At 39.9% G+C, this 19,785-nt stretch overlaps 1 protein-coding gene across 4 annotated transcripts in view; it reads left to right on the top strand.

Annotated features, from left to right (window-relative positions):
• SAMD12 (sterile alpha motif domain containing 12) overlaps nt 1–19,785 on the top strand; it is a 213,500-nt gene that overhangs the window by 11,985 nt on the left and 181,730 nt on the right. For all 4 annotated transcript variants that reach the window (XR_011337202.1, XM_069854580.1, XM_069854578.1 and 1 more), the window contains exon 2: nt 3,620–3,798. Coding sequence is in view for 3 of the 4 variants with exons in the window: in XM_069854580.1 (XP_069710681.1) it covers nt 3,620–3,798 (179 nt within the window). In the remaining variant the exon portion in view is untranslated. The remainder of the gene's footprint in view (nt 1–3,619; nt 3,799–19,785) is intronic.

The raw sequence follows: 19,785 nt of genomic DNA, 5'->3' as shown, positions 1-19,785 counted from the left end.
AAAAGTCTTTCCTGAGGTAGCCTGTGTTTCTTTTGACCGGTAACTTCTCTTCAATAAAACATTAATGGGCATGTATTTAATCGTTAGCAGCCTCTGATTTTTTTTCTCTTGAAGGAACCCAGTATAAAGCATTGCTGAAACAGCAATTCATTACTCTTTCAAGAGTGATGGGCTAAGAGTCAAGCAGCATCTTGCCATGTGATTTAGTTTTTGTTTTTAAGTCATCCAGGTGATGCTTATGCTACCATATTATCAGAAATCTGGATCATTTTCTCCCCGTAGCGCATGGTAAATCAATGCTGTAACCCAGAATGCTTTCCTTGTCCATCCCCTACCACCCTCCTCCCTGATCTGTATTGTTCTGAGGCACTGGGAAGGGAGGAGTTGCAATCCACAGGAAGCTTGCTGCTGGCAATGTTCTTCCAGGCAGTGCTAAGTCCCACTGTGCTTTGTAATTTCTCTCTGGCGAGCACTGGAAGGAGGCTGACAGCCAAAACCTCCCTGCTTCTGGATGCTGCTGATGTGTGTGTTAGCGTTTCAAAGGTGTGTGCTGGAGTCTTCCTATTCAGCTATGCAAGATCCTTGCAGAAGACAGTTGGAGGGTTTTTTAGGGACTGCATTCCATACCAAGTGTCTTTCACTGCTGATTTCCAGCTCTTTCTGGAGCAAAGTGTACTGGGAGTGTTTTCACAGGTTGATTAGTATATCTCCCATTTTTAATGAAGGAGGGAATTAATTTGGGTACTAACAGAACAATTTTTATCCCAAACAGGCTGCAAAAAAGTCTGTCTTGGTGTGTGACATCCATCTTTTTTTGTGGTCTGGACGACAAGTGAACGAGTCATTAGTAATTACTTGTTTCTTTCAGGTAGGTAAATATGATCTAGAGGACATAGATAATGATAGGTGGGTATGATCTAGGAGAGAGAGAGAGATTTTTTGGTCTCTTAAGACACACTCATGTAAATATAAACCACAAAATCATATCTCTTAAATGCCCCGAAGTCTTCATCATAACAGCTTGGTGGGTTATAGATACCTCCCTGAAATTGCCATACAGCCAGAGAAGGTGAAGCCTGTTAATACAAAGGATTTCACATTTTCTCTGGCATGGAAAGAGATCCTGCAAGGGGAAAATCAAGCAGCAGCTATGATCAAGTCCAATTCCATCAAAGTCTTGTAGCCATGACAAAAGCAAAATCCAGGAAAGGATTTGGTATAGAATGCATCTAGAAGTAAAGGACTCGAAAGTTAGGAAGTGTCTTTGCTAATATTATTAAGGTTTAAGTATTTGTTTTGGATTGACTCGGTGGTGTGGCTAATGAAAACCAGTAGAAGGAAAGGAGTGACTTGAAGACAGTCATCTATTTTTCGCTTCTTACCAGTGAGAAGCAATACCAGAACGATGGGATTTGGTTTTGCATTTTCTTCAGCCAACCTACAGAACTAGACTGAACTAGAGAAGAAAAAAACTTGCAAGAAGAGCTGCAGCTAAACTTACGGAAAGCACCTTAGAGTTGGCTTGGGAAACGAGAAGCTCTCTAGGTATCAGGAAGAAACTTCAGATGCCTGCCCTACTGAAATGAGACAAAAAGGTGACAAATAAGAAAAACAGCCACACAAATTGCTGCAGACCCCTTTTCCATAGGTGTTTTTTCCCTTATTAAGATAAATTATGCTCTTGTTTTTGAGAAATAGGCGCCTGAAGGGGAAAACCAGGAGTCCACAAACAATTTTCAGAGGGTTTTCAGTGCTTTTAAAGCAAAACCATGACCCTCTATGAAAGGCCTAAGCAGATGGAGGTTCCCTTTTTAAAAAATAAGGAATTTTTAGCTGGAAATCCTTCTCTTGTGATCATCCCTGCAGTAGCCAGTATAAATGCTCCCTCACCTTCAGAAGCTGTACATCATTCACCTCTTGTGTTTCCTTCCACAGAAGGGGGTCTCTGCAGGACTCAACTGTGGGCATGACATGGTCTAGTGATTTATTCCTCTCATGCTGTCTGCTAAAGAGTTAACTGTTCAGAGAGGGATCTCTACCTCTTTTACGTACTTGTAAAAGAAGTCCGGGCTTAATTCCCTGCAGCTATTCATAGTGAGACTAAAATTTGGTTCCCTTCCTGTTTTTAGTTTCATTTACTAGCTTTCTGTGGGCCAGTGACATATTTTTTCTATTCTGCTATTGAAAATGGCTGCAGTTTGTAATAAAACATGTTTTGGTTCTTTACTGTTTTCCATCTCTTAGTGTTAATGAATTATGCTTCATAATGTTCCTTTGACTTACAGACAGATGTTCCATCCTTAGCTTGCAGATGTAGGTACTGTAGTGCTTGGACAGACCACTTATCTTTTACAAATATTTGGATGTTTCTAAAAATCCCAAGGAGAAAAGGCCACCTTTTTGGCCTTTGCTTTGATTATGCACCAAGGAATTGCTGTACTTTAGGCTCAAAGTTTTCAATTAAAAGCCTGGGATTTCAGGTGAATGGATTTTCAAAAGGTGCTGCAGTTGAAGGACCTTTTGCCTTTTCCAGCTGCTTGAGCCTGTTTCCTGTGAGAGGCTTTCAAGGTCTAGTAAAAACTGGCAGTTCTCATTCCTTCCCCTGCTCCCCACCCTTTGCTTTTAAGCCAAGCAAGAGTGAAAGGGCAGCTTTTATTTTGGCTTTACATTGTGTTTTGGGTTTCTGTTCAGGTCTGTGAAATGTTGCACCACAGTATCTGAGCAAAGTTCTTTTGTGTACAGGGGAAGTTGGGACTATTAATTAGAAGTAGTGGTAAAAGTAGCATGGTTACCCAGAACATAAACGCCAAAAATGGGATATCTACATGAAGGTGAAGTTGTCTCAGGATCCACACATTTTTAAGTTGTTAAACGTGCCAAGAAGGCTGTTAAGGCCACCCTCTATGTGAGTGCTGGAACTGTGAAATTTTAGACAGAAAATGATTAAACTACTGCCAGAGTTCGAAATGTGCATTTCTGTGGTATGGTTTGCATTTGTTTTATGTCTTCCTCTGACTGCTTTCCCTATTCTACTGTCATTAGTCCACACCTCATTATATGCTCCTAGAGAGTACATCCCTCTTGCTTGTTAGGGTGGTGTAGGTGGTAATTTGCAGTCCCACAGAGTGCTGAAGGAGAGATAATTAGCTGGGTAAGTCATTACTCTGTGGAGAGACCGACTTGCAGACTTGCTATGTGCAGCTTACTTATTCCACACTGTTTAGGACCTAGGATGTTGTAGTAATTGAAAATATAATAGGAAAACTTTAACTTGCTTGCCTAGAGAAGAAAAAAAAGGTATAGCTGAATAATGAATACATGGGATGTATTGTCCTACACTTGTAAAAGCTGTAAGTTGAGGGTCTTGGATGCTGTAGTGGATCCAGTAGAGCACAGTTAACGCAGTACCACATACAAAAGAGCCTTACACAGTGTTGCATTGGCTCTCAGTTTCTCTCTCAAATATCTCACCTTGAATCTATGTCAAGGTACAGGCAGTTGTTTTGCCATGATCTGACATAGCTCCGGTTACCACGTGGTATTTCTTAATACTTTGTGATAGATGTTTGTAACGTTGAGTTCTCTCCTAAGCAGTTTTTCCTCTGTTTTTTTTCCCCAGCTATCCATTGCAATCTGAATCCGAATGGTATTGATCACCCTGTCCCCACAGAAGGTATTAATCTGCAGCTTGAAGGTGAAGGAGTTGAATCACCCTCTGTTAAGAACACTAGTACTCCAAAAGGGCCTGAGTCAAAAGAGACCCCCAAGAGGCAACAAGTGGAGCCAGAAATAGCTAAGGTAGGTAGGACTGGGTTTTTATTTATTTTGATGAGTCTTAAAGAATCCAGGCTTCTTGAAGTCCAGCCTACTGCTTAAAAAAACATTTATCATCCTGTTAAAGACATGCAAAGCTGGAAAAAATTACAGTCTGATGAGAGCAGAGTATAGAAGCAGAGTTTTAGCCCATACACATTTTATATTTTATTTTTCTTTATATGAAGGTAATTAAAAAACTGGAGTCTGTCTTTTTCAGGCACTGTGGAGTGGTTTTTTTCCAAATGACTTGGGTAACAAGCAGAACCGGTATAGATATGTTTTTCTTAAATGTTTATTGTTTGCTTGCTTTTTTTTTCCTGGGGCAGGTAAAGAGAGAGAGAGGTTCTATGGATATATGAATATATGGACTTTTACACGGGTGACTGAGTTTAAGCATGAAACGTTTTGAGCAATAGCCTTGACAGTAAAGGTTTAGCATGACTTTTCCATTCTGATTTTTATCTGAAATATCTAGTTTTAAGTGAGTACAATTTAAACTCGTTTAGTTCTATCTTAAGTTGTTGAGCTAGATCCAACACAGGCTGGCATTGATCAAAATCACTGCACGTTGCTGAATTCTCTTGAACCCTTGGAGAATGGGTTTGGGCCCTTGCTTCGGATCATCCATGTGGTGACAAGACCACCGAATTTTGAATGGGCTTTGAGAGAAAGCTCAGCTAATAATGGGTTTACCCAGCTTTTTGCAGACAAAGGCAAGCTAAGCCTGCCTATGTTTCAACATCAACAGATGAAAATCTGCCATGAATTGAAAGCTAAGGAGGTATGTTAAAGCTTAGAGGACATCTTACAAGCTTGGACGTGAAGTAGCTAAATGATGCAATGGAGCTTCCAGTTGAGAATGGGCTCATGTAGTTGACATGGAATGCAGGCAGATCGAGCTTGTCTTTGCTTGCAAAAGACTCATCCTAGTGGAAAATCAGGATGAAATGTATCAGTGATTTAATGTAATGGAGCCTGTTTCCACTGTCTGAGCTATACTTGTTGGATTGGTGAATAGAAAACCATTTTCAAGGCTTTCCCTGCTGGAGATAGCCAGGGAAGAGGGGAAGCGTAGTGCTCTCAAAGCAGTGAAATCAACTATTGGTTTCCTACATCTGGTTGCAATAGCTTTATTTAGAAGTTAGGCATGCTTCAGATTTAAAATAAAACAAAACAAAAAACACCAAAGAACACAAAAAATTTTGCTTGATTTAACAAGCTTGACATAACAGTGTCAAGCTAATGAAATGAACTGTTTTTCTGAATGTATTGCTGCCTTGTTAGTAACTTTGTTTTTTATGTGTGGTATTAACTTAGTGATGTTTTTCGTCTGGATTCATATGTTATAGCCTGAGGAGGCCTGTCTTTTCTGTCTTGCTTTGCCTTAAATTTAAAAATACTGTTGTTCTATCCACTGAAATGTGAATACAGAGTTGAGTTTGTAACTTGTGTGGCTTTAGGAGTTGAATAAAGTTATCATTATGAAATTTTATCCATGCAATCATGTATTTATAGTATAAAGATGAACAAGAATAGAGGAAAGTATTGTAAATAAAACATTGTGGGTATATCCATTTGTTTAATATTTCTTCATTGTTCAGTTGTTAGTAAAAAGGTTACTTTGCAATCATGTGTATTAAAATAACATAAACACACACCTCACATCTATAGTAGTGAGACTTGTATTGCACAAAGTAATGCAATGTGTTGAATGCAATTTAAGATACCCTAAAGGCCATATTCTCTGCTTTCAGCTTCCTAATCAGTCTTTGTTGGGACTAATTCCAGCACTTAAATTTCTGTCTGCTTTAGGGTTTTGCTGTCCACAGAAACAAGGAAAATCTCTTTTATAACAAAGCATGTCCTTTTTCTGTTCTCAGCTATGGACTTGCAGAACATTAGGAACTCATGGGCTACAGACAGATTTCAAGTTCCTTTTTTATGCAGCTACTGTAATATAAATGGGCAGTAAAAGTATTTGTTTCTATATTTGGGATACAGACAGCAGAAAGTGTAGTGTGAGTGCAGGATCACTCCTGATGAGTAGGGAATCTAGTTTTTATAGGCTGATTGAGGTAGGTTTTTAACAGAAAATGGAACACTAGGAATAAGGGAATGGCCTCAAGCTCTGACAGGGGAGGTTTAGGCTTGACATCTGGAAAAAATTTTTCACGGAAAGGGTCATTGGGCACTGGGACAGGCTATCCAGGGAGGTGGTTGAGTCACCTTCCCTGGAGGTGTTTAAAGGACAGGTGGATGAGGTGCTGAGGGGCATGGTTTAGTGTTTGATAGGAATGGTTGGACTTGATGATCCAGTGGGTCCTTTCCAACCTAGTGATTCTGTGATTCTATGAATGACCTTAGTCTCCCTCAGCTGATTCCCTAAAGAACCATCTTATTACAAATGTAAGCATGTCCAGAAAAGGCCAGGGTTATTCATGTCTAAACTGATGTGCATAATCCAATGAGACTCTGATAATGTACAGGATATAAAACAAATTAAGGAAATTGTGTTGTATGAAGTGTAAAAATACTTTTTATATTTATTCATTTAGCTTTCTATATTTAAAAGTATGTATTTATGTGTATAAATATACATGCTATCCTGGTAAGTAAATGACTTTTCAGTTTCCATGGTATATAAAAAAAAAATCAGGTAGTTGAGTAGGCACTTTTACACAGCAGAAAACTTCACTGGAGATAGCATTTCTTTAACACCTTCTGCACCTAGCCTCTGCTGTGCATGTTTTCTGGAATTCTTTTTCATTAAAATGCTACTTCTGGCTCTTATGTCTGGTCTGTTTGGTTTTAATATCATATTATCTCTAGATAAAGACACTGATTCAGGACATTTGGAGTTATAGAGTTCTGTTAAAAAAAAAAAAAAGTTTTAGAATACTTCTGAAGTCCTGCACTTCTTGGGGTAAAGGCTTCAAGAGAAGGCAACTTCCCTAACAAATCCAGTGGGTCACTTATTAGAAAAAGATTAAGGGCATTTTGATTCCTAAGTAAGGTGTGCGTATCTGGTGACACACTTTGTCTGATTATCTGGCAGCAGCAGTAGCAAATAATAAAGGCTTTCTAACAGCAACCACTACAGTTAGACTTTTTATCTTATGTTAGTGATGACAATTTATTTTATCTGACTTAGAGTCAAACTAACAATCCTTTAAAATGTGTATGAAAACTACGAGAAGAAACTGGTAAAAGAAGTGAGAAGCTTTTTTATCTTGCCTTCTGTTGGTAAGCACTGTATAAATACCAGTAGACCATACTAATTGTTGCAGTGCATCTCAGTAGTTCTTTTGGTTGCTTTTGCTTTCTTAAAAAAAATACTTCCCCCCCCTCCCCCTCCAAAATTACATGAAACAACACTGAAAGGCTGACCAAGTTCAATGACTAAAGGATGGGAATTTGTCAACTTACTGGACCCAGTTCAGGACTGACTGGGATGAAAGCAGCTCTTCTGGCTTCCTGGGGAGTTCTGCTCTGCTTGGGATGTATTTGGGGTATGTGGTGAAATGTATCAGCACTCCAAGCACAAAAGAGAGTGTTCCAATTAATAGCGGTGTTATACAATTCTTCTTAGATATATAGAAGTTTTTTTAGTTACTTAAAAAAAAAAAATAGTCCTCTGAAAAGAGAACAGAAAAAGTAATTTTCTAGGAGAACTCTCCAGGTTTTTTAATCAGTAGATCCTGCTTCACAGTGTTTATATTTTTGGCCAAGCTTATAAAGTTGTGTGAACCTCATGAGATTCAACAAGGGCAAGTGCGAAGTCCTACACCTGGGTCAGGGCAGCCTGCGTTTGCAATACATGGTGGAGGATGATGTGATTGAGAGCTGCCCTGCAGAGAAGGACTTGGGGTTGCTGATTGATGAGAAGCTCAAAATGAGCCAGCAATGTGTGCTTGCAGCCCAGAAGGCCAACCGTGTCCGGGGTTGCATCAAAAGAAGCATGACCAGCAGGTCAAGGGAGGTGATTTTTCCCTTCTATTCTGCTCTTGTGAAATCCCACCTGGAGTATTGTGTTCAGTTCTGGAATCCTCAACATAAGAAGGACATGGAACTGTTGGAATGGGTCCAGGGGAGGGCCACGAAGACAACTGGAAGGCTGGAGCACCTCTGCTATGGGGATAGGCTGAGAGTCTGTTCAGCCTGGAGAAGAGAAGGCTCCAGGGAGACCTTATAGTGACTTTACAGTACCTGAAGGGGGCCTACAAGAAAGCTGGAGAGGGACTTTATACAAAGGCTTGTAGTGATAGGATGAGGGGGAATGGGTATGAATTGGAAAGGGGAAGATTAACATAGACATTAGGAAGAAATTCTTCACTATGAGAGGGGTGAGGCACTGGCACAGGTTGCCCAGGGAAGTTGTGGATGCCCCATCCCTGGAGGTGTTCAAGGGTAGGTTGGATGGGGGCTTGAACAGACTGATCTAGTGGGAGGTGTCCCTGCCCATGGCAGGGGGGATGGAAATAGATGATTTTTAAGGTCCCTTCCAACCCAAACCATTCCATGATTCTATGATTCTGTAAAATGGATTGGGTGAGAAAGACAGTATTTGCCAAGCAGTTGTCCTGGTAAGGAGTGTAATGGAAAAAATGCATTCATCAGCACAGCTGCTTGGTATGCTAAGAACACTTTATACCCCTATCCTTATGCTTCCCTCCCTCCCCCGCTTTTTTTTCCCTTTTGTTGCATTTGGTTGAGAAACACCAATGGACACAGCACTGGGGCAATGTGGTTTTACCATTTTGCTTTCTCACCCAACTACCCCTCTCTTGTGAAACTTCTGGTGGCCACGGGATATGGGAACTAGAACCCAGACTGGAGTGGCTGAAGATGACGAATATTTTGCCTGTCATAGAGAAGGTTCAGCATAGCCCTATCTGGGCTGTTCCCATCCTCCAGGTTTTGCTTTGAAACTCTGCAGTGGGGCTGGAGGGGATTCCTTTATGTGTACCCCAGGGGAGGTGCGAGCCCTGTATGGTGGAATATTGTTTTACTGACAGAAAGTTTGCTTTTCTTAGTTGATTTTTGTGGAGAAATAGGTAACATGTTACCAGTGTCCATGTCAGGTCACTACAATGAAAAGCAATAGATATGATGTGAAATATATGATGCGTGTGTGATTTTTTTTTTTTAATTCTTTTGTTTCTTTGCTCACTCTGCAAGGGTGACAAACCACCACTTACTGCATTGGGTCTTTTTTTATGACTAGAAAAAGTAGGTACAGAATCCGAGTGTGCAATATATCTGAAGTGAATTTGAAAATATTTGGTAAATGTAAATATCGGACAGCTGAAATAATTACATTTCAGGGCAACATGCCTTTCTAATATCTCATTCTGTGATTATCAGTAATACACTATAATTAGCGTGCTTGCTTCAGTCTTCATTTTCAATAGACTTTTTGTTTTCATGTGTTGTCTCGTTAGAAGTATGCATGTTGTCTTGCCCTCAGGTATCTAAATTGCGGACTGAAATGTTTGATGTGTGTGTATTTCTTCCTCTTTCAGCCTCTCATTCACTATTGTGACCTCTGGCTAAAGTCTGAGGGTTCAGAACTGTGCAGTGACAAACCTTCTATCCTGAGCAGTGAAACAGGAGTGCTGGGTGACCCTGTACATTACAAGCAGCTGAGCCTGATGTTTTGTTTATCGCTCTGGGGATCTACTGGTGGAAATGAAGTGCTGGAGGAATCCTGCTTGTAGTGCAGAACTATTTGGTTCAGAATTTACATTGTCATAAGACAGGAAAGCAAGAAACATCTCTCTCTGTTGGTGTCCTATAAACAAGCTTATTGTAGGAAGGCGAATGACTGATTCAGAATCCAGGTGTCTTCTTGCTTTAGCATGTTTTTCCCTTGTGCTATATCATCTGTTCTTGTTATAAATTGTGTAATTGGAAGGCCCGCATTTTTGCAGCAAGGTTTCTACATTCAGCATAAAACATCAGGCTTCTCCTGTTCGTCCTGTTCTACCTGATTGCATGCCTGGGGATTCTGAAATATCATCTGCTCTGACAGCAGCCGCATGTAAGTGGGAGATCTGGCCTGAGTTAGTTTGTTATGCTCTGCCCAGGACAGTGAGAGGAAAAGAAGGGCATCTGCAGAGGACCATTATTCATTGCCTTCTCCCTCACCCCTATCACAAAGTGGCATTATTTTCCTATTGCTTCTCTGCTTTCTCTCCACAGGAAGTCAGAATAATTAGCTCAGACTAACACTTAGCTTTTGAGGTGGATATAAGTAGAATAGATGAAGTTTACTCACAAAGATCACTACTGATTGACCTTTCCAACTATTTAAAGGGTTCCTTTATGAAATCCATCTGTACAAGCATTTTCTATCTATGACTTCAGTCCATCGGGTGGTACTAGGAAGAGAAATCTGTTTGTCAGTTAGACTTTCAGCAAAAAAAATCAATGATGAAAACATAATCAGTGTTTGCATGCACTCAGTGCATGCATGTGACGGATGGCAAGGTGCTGGCCCATGGGGAACAGTGCAGTCTGTGCCCCTGCAGAATGCTGGGGGCTGCGCAAATGCACAGCAAAGTGATGGTTTCTGCCGCAAGGAGCGAATCCAGTCCTTGTATAAGGCAGGCGTGAGCAGATGGTTACAGAAAGGCAGCTGAGGGAGCATAAGGAGGGAAATGTAGTCTGATCTAGCTCCTGTTGTCCTGTGAAAGCTATCAATGTGAAATTTGTGTTCCTTCCCATTACGGTAGTGTGAGAAGGAATACTACAACTGCAGTACGCATCAGCAAACATAAGCAGTAAAAAGCCGTGGTAGTACACTAGAAAAGTGGGATGTCTAATACTATAGACACATGTAGACAGACACATTATTTAAAAGAACTTCTCTTAGAGAAAAAAGGAATAGAGATAGAAAGATGGAGTGGCTTTTAGAGGAAAAAGCAATTCCATACAGCGTGTGGATGTATAATGTATTTAGAGTGCCCATTCTGCTGCTTGCCTCGTTATGGAGATACTCCACACAGCCATTCAGACCCTCTGCTTTCACTTTGAAGCTACTTTAGGGCTTCATAGAGATTGCTTCAAAAATAAAGCGGTATTTTAATGACACAGCTGCCTTGATGGGTAAGGAAAAGTAGAGAATCACCCGGTAAAGAAAATAATAGCATCATGATTGGAGGGATTACAAAATGTATTATAGAACCAATTTACCGTTTAAAATGGGAAAGCAGTTTAATGCTCCACTGCTGGCACTGCAGGTTCTGCAAATAGTGCATCTCATCTAGTTATAACAATAACTTCATTAATCTGCCACAGGTGTTAGCTGGACACTTCTGACAAAACTGATTAGCAGCTGCTGTAGTCCACCTTTCTCTCTACAAGTGAGAACTTTTCATTTTGTAAAATGACATAATTGCTGAGCACTGAGAGTGAAATGTGTCACAATCACGAAAGAGGTGTGGGACTGTAATAGCCTTGATAATGTCTGAAGGGTGTTTCTTGTGTTATCAACCTGTCAAGCTTTCCCTCATTGCAGATGTGTGCTAAGGAGAGAAGGGATTTCATTAGGAAAGTCTGGAAAAGGATGGCCTGGGGCAGAGTGGAGTTTGTCTTCCACTCAGTTACCGTGGGTGGAATTGAACTTGCTGATGAGGGAAACTTCAGTGTCTATGTGTAAGCTAGATAAACTCCTATTACATTTGGTGGAGATCTGTCAGCATGCTCAGAGGAGTGTAGAGAGGGATCAGACTCCATCTGAAGTGAGCACCACTCAGCTGAATCTGTCTGCTTTGGGGATTGCATTGACACTTGAATTTTGCTATTCAGATCTCAAACTCGGTTCTGTCCTCTGCCTTACTAACTAACCAGTGTCTGTTTGTTGAAATGATTATTAATGTCTGATGGAAGTGAAACTATGCAGTAGAAGGCTGTATTTCAGAAACTACATTTACCTCAAAAGCCATACTTTGAACACTTAGGATAGCCTAGCCCCATTGTATACACCTCTGTTCAAGATGAACTGGCAAGCAAATACTGCTTAATCTGAAAAGTGTGTCTTTTGGATTAAAAGGAAATTATTGGAGTGTATGTGTGTGTTTCATTTTTCCTCTTTTAATTGGTCTTGGACTTCAGAAACTGGTTGCTCTTCAGTAGAAGTTAAGTTCTTTCTCTGTGTCTCAGTTTACTTCTTGTAGAAGATTTACTTCTACTTCTTGTAGAAGATTGGTGATGATTAGGACTAGTTAAACTGTTGTCTCAGTATAAAGCTGAGATTTGGTATAAATTTACTACCAAAATTTTGTCTTTTGCATATGTAGGTATGTAAAGTTGATTGTCCAAAAGCTTTGCAATGTGTCCTGAAACTGGAAAACATTGGCTTGGCCAAGGCTATCTGGGAATAACATGCAGCAGCATGTTTGCTGCCTGTTCTTCTCCATGGGACAGATTCTCCAGCTGTTTTCTGTCGTGGGTAGTGGTAAAGGCCTCCACTGGCACTTCGTTTGCATCACGCCTCTGATTTTGATTGGAAGTGTTTGGTGGATGGGGAGTAGCTAAACTAGAATGTGCGTGATTTGTCTCTGAGGGATATCTTGGGGCCTCTAGGCACTGCAAAAATGCCAACAATAATGACCTCTGAAATCAAGGAGGCTTTTCAGTATGCTTTCATTTCACACTTTGCAAATACTAGTTCTTTTTATCTATTTCTGAATGTGGACTTCAGTCAGAAGTGTTTCTGTTTTATCTCTATTCCACAGCCAGCTGCAAATTACTCTGCAGCTGATGTGCCACAGCAGGGAGCCAGGAAAAACTCCCAAATGTTAAAGCAGACATTTTCTGTGATGCTGTGTGTTATCAATGGGGCAAGGAGAAGGTAAGGAGAACATAATATTTAATGATAGACAATTCTTCCCTTTCCCTCTTCAATTTTTTGACCAAATGATTTGTAAGTTGCATGGAGTTTCCTTGACTATGATGCCAATAAGTGAAACCTGGACATAGTGATTAAGCCTGGGGTGGCTTTGAGTGTCTGTGTCCCACTTTTGGTACTTCAATGCTTCTAGTTATGTTGACAGGCTGCCTTTATATTGTCATTAACAACCCAGGGCATTTGCAGGATAAGTTCAAAACTAGGAAAAATATCCATGTATGATGACTCTTAAACTACAAGTGCTGTAAGTTTTCAATGGGAGAGCAGAGGGAGGGAGGAAGCAGTGTAGCATGTATTTCTTTAAAAGTGGAAGTTGTCGGTGTTAGTGTGCCACTGAGGCCTTGGGCATTTGGAGAAAACAAATGCTGTTGGTGATCAAAGGTGGGATCAAACATCACAAGTAATTTCCCTCTAAGAGATTAGGGACTGTGAATACAATTCCTTCAACAAATCCATGGTTTAAGAATAGAAAATGGATTACCTTTTGTTTTTAAGCTAGTTACTTATTTTAGCTTTTGAGCTGTTTCTTACTCTGTTCATGCAAACTTGTGATGTTTTCTTATTTGTAAACTATACCAGCTGTCATCTTCAGTCTGCCAGCCCTGGGAGACCCTACAGACTGTCACATGGCCATCTTCTTCTGCTCACCAGTGCTCTTCACTTCGCCTGCCAAATTGGTCTTGTTACTTCCAGAGCCTGTATCTTTTCCCTTCATCCATGCACCTATGGAGAACAGAGTTCACTAGAGTCAGAAAGTTAGCTGTGACCAGTTAGAATCATAGGATCATAGAATAGTTAGGGTTAGAAGGGACCTTAAAGTTCATCTAGTTGCAAACCCCCTGCCATTGGCAGGAACATTTCACTAGATCAGGCTGCCCAAGGCCTCATCCAACCTGCCCTTGAACACCTCCAGGGATGGGGCATCCACAACTTCCCTGGGCAACCTGTGCCAGTGCCTCACCGCTCTCATGGTGAAGAAATTCTTCCTTCTGTCTAGCCTAAGTCTGCCCCTCTCCAGTTTATACCCATTCCCCCTCGTCCTATCACTACAAGCCTTTATGAATAGTCCCTCCAGCTTTCTTGCAGGCCCCTTTCAGGTACTGGAAGGTTGCTATAAGATCTCCTCGGAGCCTTCGCTTCTTCAGGCTGAACAAGCCCAGCTCTCTCAGCCTGTCCTCCTATGGAAGGTGCTCCAGCCCATCAGTCTCCAGTTGAGACGGATGTAGCAATATTCACACTTGCTTCTCAAACTGTTGCCTGAAATGGGAGAGCCTGATCTTGATCCCTGTGGTGCAGTGCTACCAGAGCCTGTCTATACCTGATTCCGGTTGAATAACCAGCAGAATCTGCTCAATCTCTACCAGTCTGACTACAATTTTGCAGCGGGAGAAGCTCAATATGGGTTTCAGAAGGCAGCTATGCCTGTCTTTGTGTCCCACAGCAGCTAACAGATAGGATCCTTCTCCTTGCAACCTCAAGAGCAGCAACAGTAGGAAGCTGTTAAACTGGCTATTCCATACAACACTAACATTGCATTTCCTTGCTGCCTACCTAGAGGTCGCCACACCACTGCTTAGCAGTCATTAACACAGTCTGGAGCAACAGTTCTTCCATCTCCTTTACCTCCTCGTGCCTCACCCAGAGATCGTAGTTATTGCTGGTAAGGTCTACTCTCAGAACATGTACTTGGTAAAATTAGAAATATTCATTCTATTAATGTTTAGGAATTAATATTGTGATGATGCACCAAGCTGCACTTATAGGGTTAAATGTGTCCTTGACATGCATATCTAAAAATAGAAAACCTTCAGCTCTGAACAAGGTAGAGTTACTGCACATCTTGAGGCCATTTTTCTATCCTTAGCTTAGAGAATCTTATAAGTAGGTATTATGTTCTGCCTATTTTCCCCCTTTCTCTAGTGTCTATAAGTGCATCCATCAACTACTGATGACTTTGCTGACCTAGACACCCTCTACCTTTTTTGCCTTTTTTTTCCTTGCCTTAAACAAAAGCATGACAATAAGTCAGTGTCTAATGGTTTTAGAACTGCTTTTAATTCATCTTTCATTCAAGACAGATTGCTTTCAATCTTAGCAGTAGAATTTAGATTGTGAAGGATTTCATGCATGTTTTCATTATGAAAAGGTAGATGTGACTGAACTTCAGCATACCCATGCTGATACACAGTCTTTTATCTAAATGAAGCTTGTGTATAGGTTTGAAGATGTATTTGAAATAATCAATATCCTTGATGAATAACTAGAAAAACTTTTTTTCAGGGGATAAAGCCTAATTTTATGTTCTCCTTTAAACCTAAGACTGTCTCAAACTTCTCTTTTGGTGACTCAGAATTTTTCCTTTTTTTCAGGTTTGTCCTGAAGAACAAATAGCTTAATTGTCAACATTTCAGCATTAGATGATGATCTGTGAAGTTGATGAGGAAAACTAGGTGTTATTCCCAGTACTTAGCTTTCCTGAAACCTTTATTGCTGACTGTAGAAGAAGAATCTGGAAATGAATTGCTTTTTAAGCTTCATGCTTATTAAACAGGCACCACTGTTTTCTGTTTCTGTAGGGAAGGCTACTTTATGGCTTGCAAACTATAGTTAATTGTCCATAGTAACTGGTAGGAGAGTATATTGGAAAAGTTTGGGGGTTTTTTTCCTGAATAATTTTCAGCTGTATTTTCCTTAGCTGTTGTTTCATGTTCCCTTACTCGCTGTTGAAATAACTTAGTATTGGAAAGGTTTAATTTTTAAACAATATTTTTGAAGGGCGTGGATCAAGTGTTCAGCATGTTGATTAAACTCTCAAATTCATCAAAATTCATATGAAATTCAATTAGTTGTATGTGTTCACTACAACATATTGTCCCTCCTGCCTTTTGTTGGGAGGGAAACAGTGTAAGATATTTACATTTCTTCCCCCACCCCGAATTTTTCTCCTCCGCTCTGGTTTCCAGGTTCCAAAGGACTCAAAAATGCTGACAAAAGCCAAAAAGAAGAATAATTGGAACAGAAGTTATCTTAGCTTTGGATTCCCAAAAGAATACTGTAGAACGTAGTCATGTCACGTGAATAGGCTTAATGTTTGGGGTGAAAAAACCCACATCAGAGCGCATCCTTTTGTTGTACTCTAAAATGTTTTATGCAAATTGCAACTGATTCTAAAAACGCAAAATAAACTGAACAGATGAAACTGAATTTAGCTCCTCTATACATGGCGCAACGATGGCAGATAAAACCAGGTCATTGTTGATGAAATTCTTATTTGACTCTCTTCTGCATGAAGAGAGTCTTCTTCTCTGACCACTCTCCCATTGTTAGGTTTTTGTTCTCAGTTTGTGGGTTGTCCCCCACCCTCTTTTTTTAATTTATTTTTCTTTTTTGACAGACTTGCTTTACTTCAGGATCTTGCAAAGATTTGTGCCACGGTGGAGAGGAGTCAAGATAGAGGGGAAGTGCAAGTGTGTCCTAGCTGAACTAAGCTGATGATGGAGCACCCCATTTAGTGGTGTGTTTCCTGAAGCATGTTTCAGTCCCCAACCCCTGCTTTCTCTCATTTTGGGCTGACTGCTCAGTTCTTTGACTTCAAGGAGTGACAAAACATTTATCATCCACCTGAATTTTCTCACTCTGGCTTTTATTAGTGATAGAGTACTCTATACTATTTGGTTGAGAGCAACCAGTGAGAACGGTCCCCTTTGGCAGTGTTTCCTTGTTAATTTGGCTTATTTTAATCACTTTGGCATGCTGACAGTAGTTAGGGAAAGTATTGCTTTGCTGCTTTTGCTGCTGAGAGAAAAGTCTGTGGAAATGCAGTGTAAATAGATGTAGGGAGAGACTGAATCAGATTAGGAAGAGGAACAAGAGGTATCAGTCTAAAAGAGTAGTAATCTTAGTAACCAAATATATTTTGATTTTTACACCAGTTCACCAGCTTTATCAAATGCTTCAGTTTGTCCTAACACTTGAGAGATGAGAACTGGGTGATCTTACAGTGAAACAGAAGATTGCAGGCATTTTTTTGTTCAAAGAAATGTAGCAGCCCTGTGTATCTAGTTCTCTAATTACATAAGCAATAGAATGGGGAGCAGTCAAATTATCCATCTTGTAGCCTGGGGTATAAGACTGAACTCAGACGATCAAAAGAAAAAGCTGAGGAAGGCATAGCTGTAGGGATAGTAGGTGGATGATGTAGATCAGGCAAAATAGTAGAGCATGTGCAGCAAAAGAGGAATTTGACTGCATGCATGAAATACGTAGCAAGTGAAGAACAATTTCTAGAATGAGTCTGGATATCCTACTGTATTTATAAATCTTAGAATTGAGGAAGAGGTAAAACCAGAAAATTGTTGCTGCTGCATGCAAATAAACTGTGCTGACACAAGCAATTAGGGCTATAAAACAAAATAGAACTTGAAACTTTCATGCCTGTTAGAAAGTTCTCTCATGATTTATTTTATTAACGGGTATTAGTCTGCCATGTGTATGAACAGATTGACTATAGCCTCTGCCTTAGCAAAGCTTGTGTTTGGTTATTTCCTCTTTTAATCCTGCTCTAAGTAGATTGACAAGGATTATTGTATAAAAACATTAAATTGAGTTTCATTGACCTTTGGAATCTGCATGAAATACAAAAATACAAGCTATGAACTTTAGATGTATAATTGATGCTTTAATCAGTAAAGCAACACAAAGCAAAAACTGTATGTGAATGTTGCTTTTCTACTTTCATTTTTGAGATTATCATAAGTGTTTATTATGTTTGTTACTGAAGGCCTTTAAGACCACTGAATTTTGACCAATTTGTTAGAAAAATTATTCTAATTCTCTCCCAACATATATATATATAAAACCCCTAGCTCATACTGCTTTGCAACACAAATCTTACACAGTGAGTAACTGTGATAGTGCTAGCAAGTACCTTCAAGCAATGTGCCATAATAGTTCAGTGCATTTCTGCTATGAGTTATGCCTGGGTTCAGAAGTGATCAAGATGTTCAACAGCATTCCTGAAGGTTATTTCTTATTGTACTGACCAGGAGATTGTCATCAGAACCATTTGTGGATATTGGTAATGTTTTCTTGCCTGCAAGGAAATGGCCTTCACTTACGTGCATCTGCTAAAAATTTTGTGTAGTAAAATAACAAAAGGTTTTAGTGCTGTGTTGAAAGAAGTAAAACAGCAGTAGGATAAAAGTGAGGAAGAAACCTCCACCTCTATTTAAACTCCTCCGTGGGAACACAGAAAAATATTTCATCCCATGAAGTAAATCTTAAAGCTTTTAGTAATCACAAGGTGATTGTATCTCATATAGGGACAGTTCAAAAGCGTTTGACTTGAGTAGAAAATCCTTGTTGACTCACAGGAGGTTTTGGAAATGTCATCATAAGCAACTGGTAATAACCTGTTAATTTATAATTGTAAAATGGTGATATAGCAGCTGTGTACAAGGGGAAAGTAGCTTCATGTGAGAAGCTTTGATGAGAAAGTGAAATGGGAAAGGAATGAGAAGGTAAGGGGCCTGACTGCTAGAATTGTGCTTCCACATCTTGGAGCGAAGTGGGTTGTCTTATGAGCTAAGAGCAGTAGAACAGCTGAAATGGCATGGAAGAGACAGGGCAGATGAGAGAGAATATGTGAAAAATACTACACATCTCCAGGAGAAAGCTGAATTCCTTAAAGAATAGATTATCTGGAAGCCCTACGCAGTGCCTTGCAAAAGTGTCTGGATCTGTCAAAATACTGCCTGTCAGTAGATGGTGCTCTTTATATCAGCTATTTACTCACGCTGCCTGTGTTTGACCGTGTTTTCATGTAAATGGTCTGGTAACATTCCTTAACAGTTCATTTCTCTGAAATCTGATGTCTGGGAGATTAGAAAATGGAGGCTTTTAAGGACTGCCAAATAAAAAAAATAAAAGAGAAAAAAGGTAGTGTTGAGTAGGTTCCTTTGAAACATCCTCCATCCCTGAATTTTTTCAAACTTATTTTGCTTGTGAGTGTGTATTGTTTTGAACTTGGGACAAATTCAGAAGCTTCCAGCATAAAAACCTTGAACAAACATTGTGGATTGGAAAATATATAGCAGACTAATTTGATTTGGAGACTGACCTGTAAGGCACCGCAATAACATGGTCTATAATGAAACTGCAAAGCAGATTTGGCAAATTATTTGCAGTTCTAAAGTTTTTGCATATCAGCTTTGCAGTTTTGCCTGCTGTTTCTGGATAGATAGGGTTTAGTTTATTTTTAAATGTAGTGCTTCTTAGACTTAAATGAATCAACATAATTGTGAGTTTTACCTGGAGTCATTTATTCATCAGTAGTTGGATGGACATAAAAAGTTGCAGAAAAATGAAGATTTCCGTATTAATGTGATTGAGGTATTATTGGACCTGCCTGCATTTTTTGTTATTCAGAAAATATGCCAGATCTGGAGGAAAAAAGTTAAAGGTGTTAATTGTGTGAAGATATCACTTGCCAAAGGCTGCTGTTGAGACGATACCCTTGATCTGGCCAGCAGAACAGTGTGGCAGAACTAATGGGGAGTTTGAGATGCTTGCAGTTCTGTGTGTCTTTATGTGGGGGTCTGTGTATAGAACATTGGCTACTTAAGCAAGAGTTAAATTTTGGATTGTGAGATGAATTTGCCCCTGGAGTGAATCTTGAGAACTGCCTGCTGTACACTCCCTGACACTACTGGTCCTTCTGCAAACAGAAACTGAAAGATAAATTTTGCCTGTAACCTTAACTGCAAGCAAATGATCCAAGAAAGAGAAGGGAACAGAGTTCCTTTCAGAAACTTAATTAAAATATTTCTAGTTCTTACTCAGGGCTAGTTTGTCTTCCCAGCACATTGATTTAGATGTCCCTTCACAGATCCCTCTCCAGAAAGGATATATATTGTATGTACTCAACACACTACAGCAGATTAATATCATTCCTCACAATACTTAATTTACCGTCTTTCAGCCCTTCTTTCACATTGTTCTCCTTATGACCCAAGTTACTTATATTAAGGTCAAGCGGGCATAATATTTTGTTGAAAATC

The sequence above is a fragment of the Phaenicophaeus curvirostris genome, chromosome 3 (genome assembly GCF_032191515.1).
Source record: "Phaenicophaeus curvirostris isolate KB17595 chromosome 3, BPBGC_Pcur_1.0, whole genome shotgun sequence".
In the NCBI taxonomy this organism is placed as follows: Eukaryota; Metazoa; Chordata; class Aves; order Cuculiformes; family Cuculidae; genus Phaenicophaeus; species Phaenicophaeus curvirostris.
Note: the sequence above shows the minus strand (reverse complement) of the source record. Positions and strands in the feature narration are given on the sequence as shown.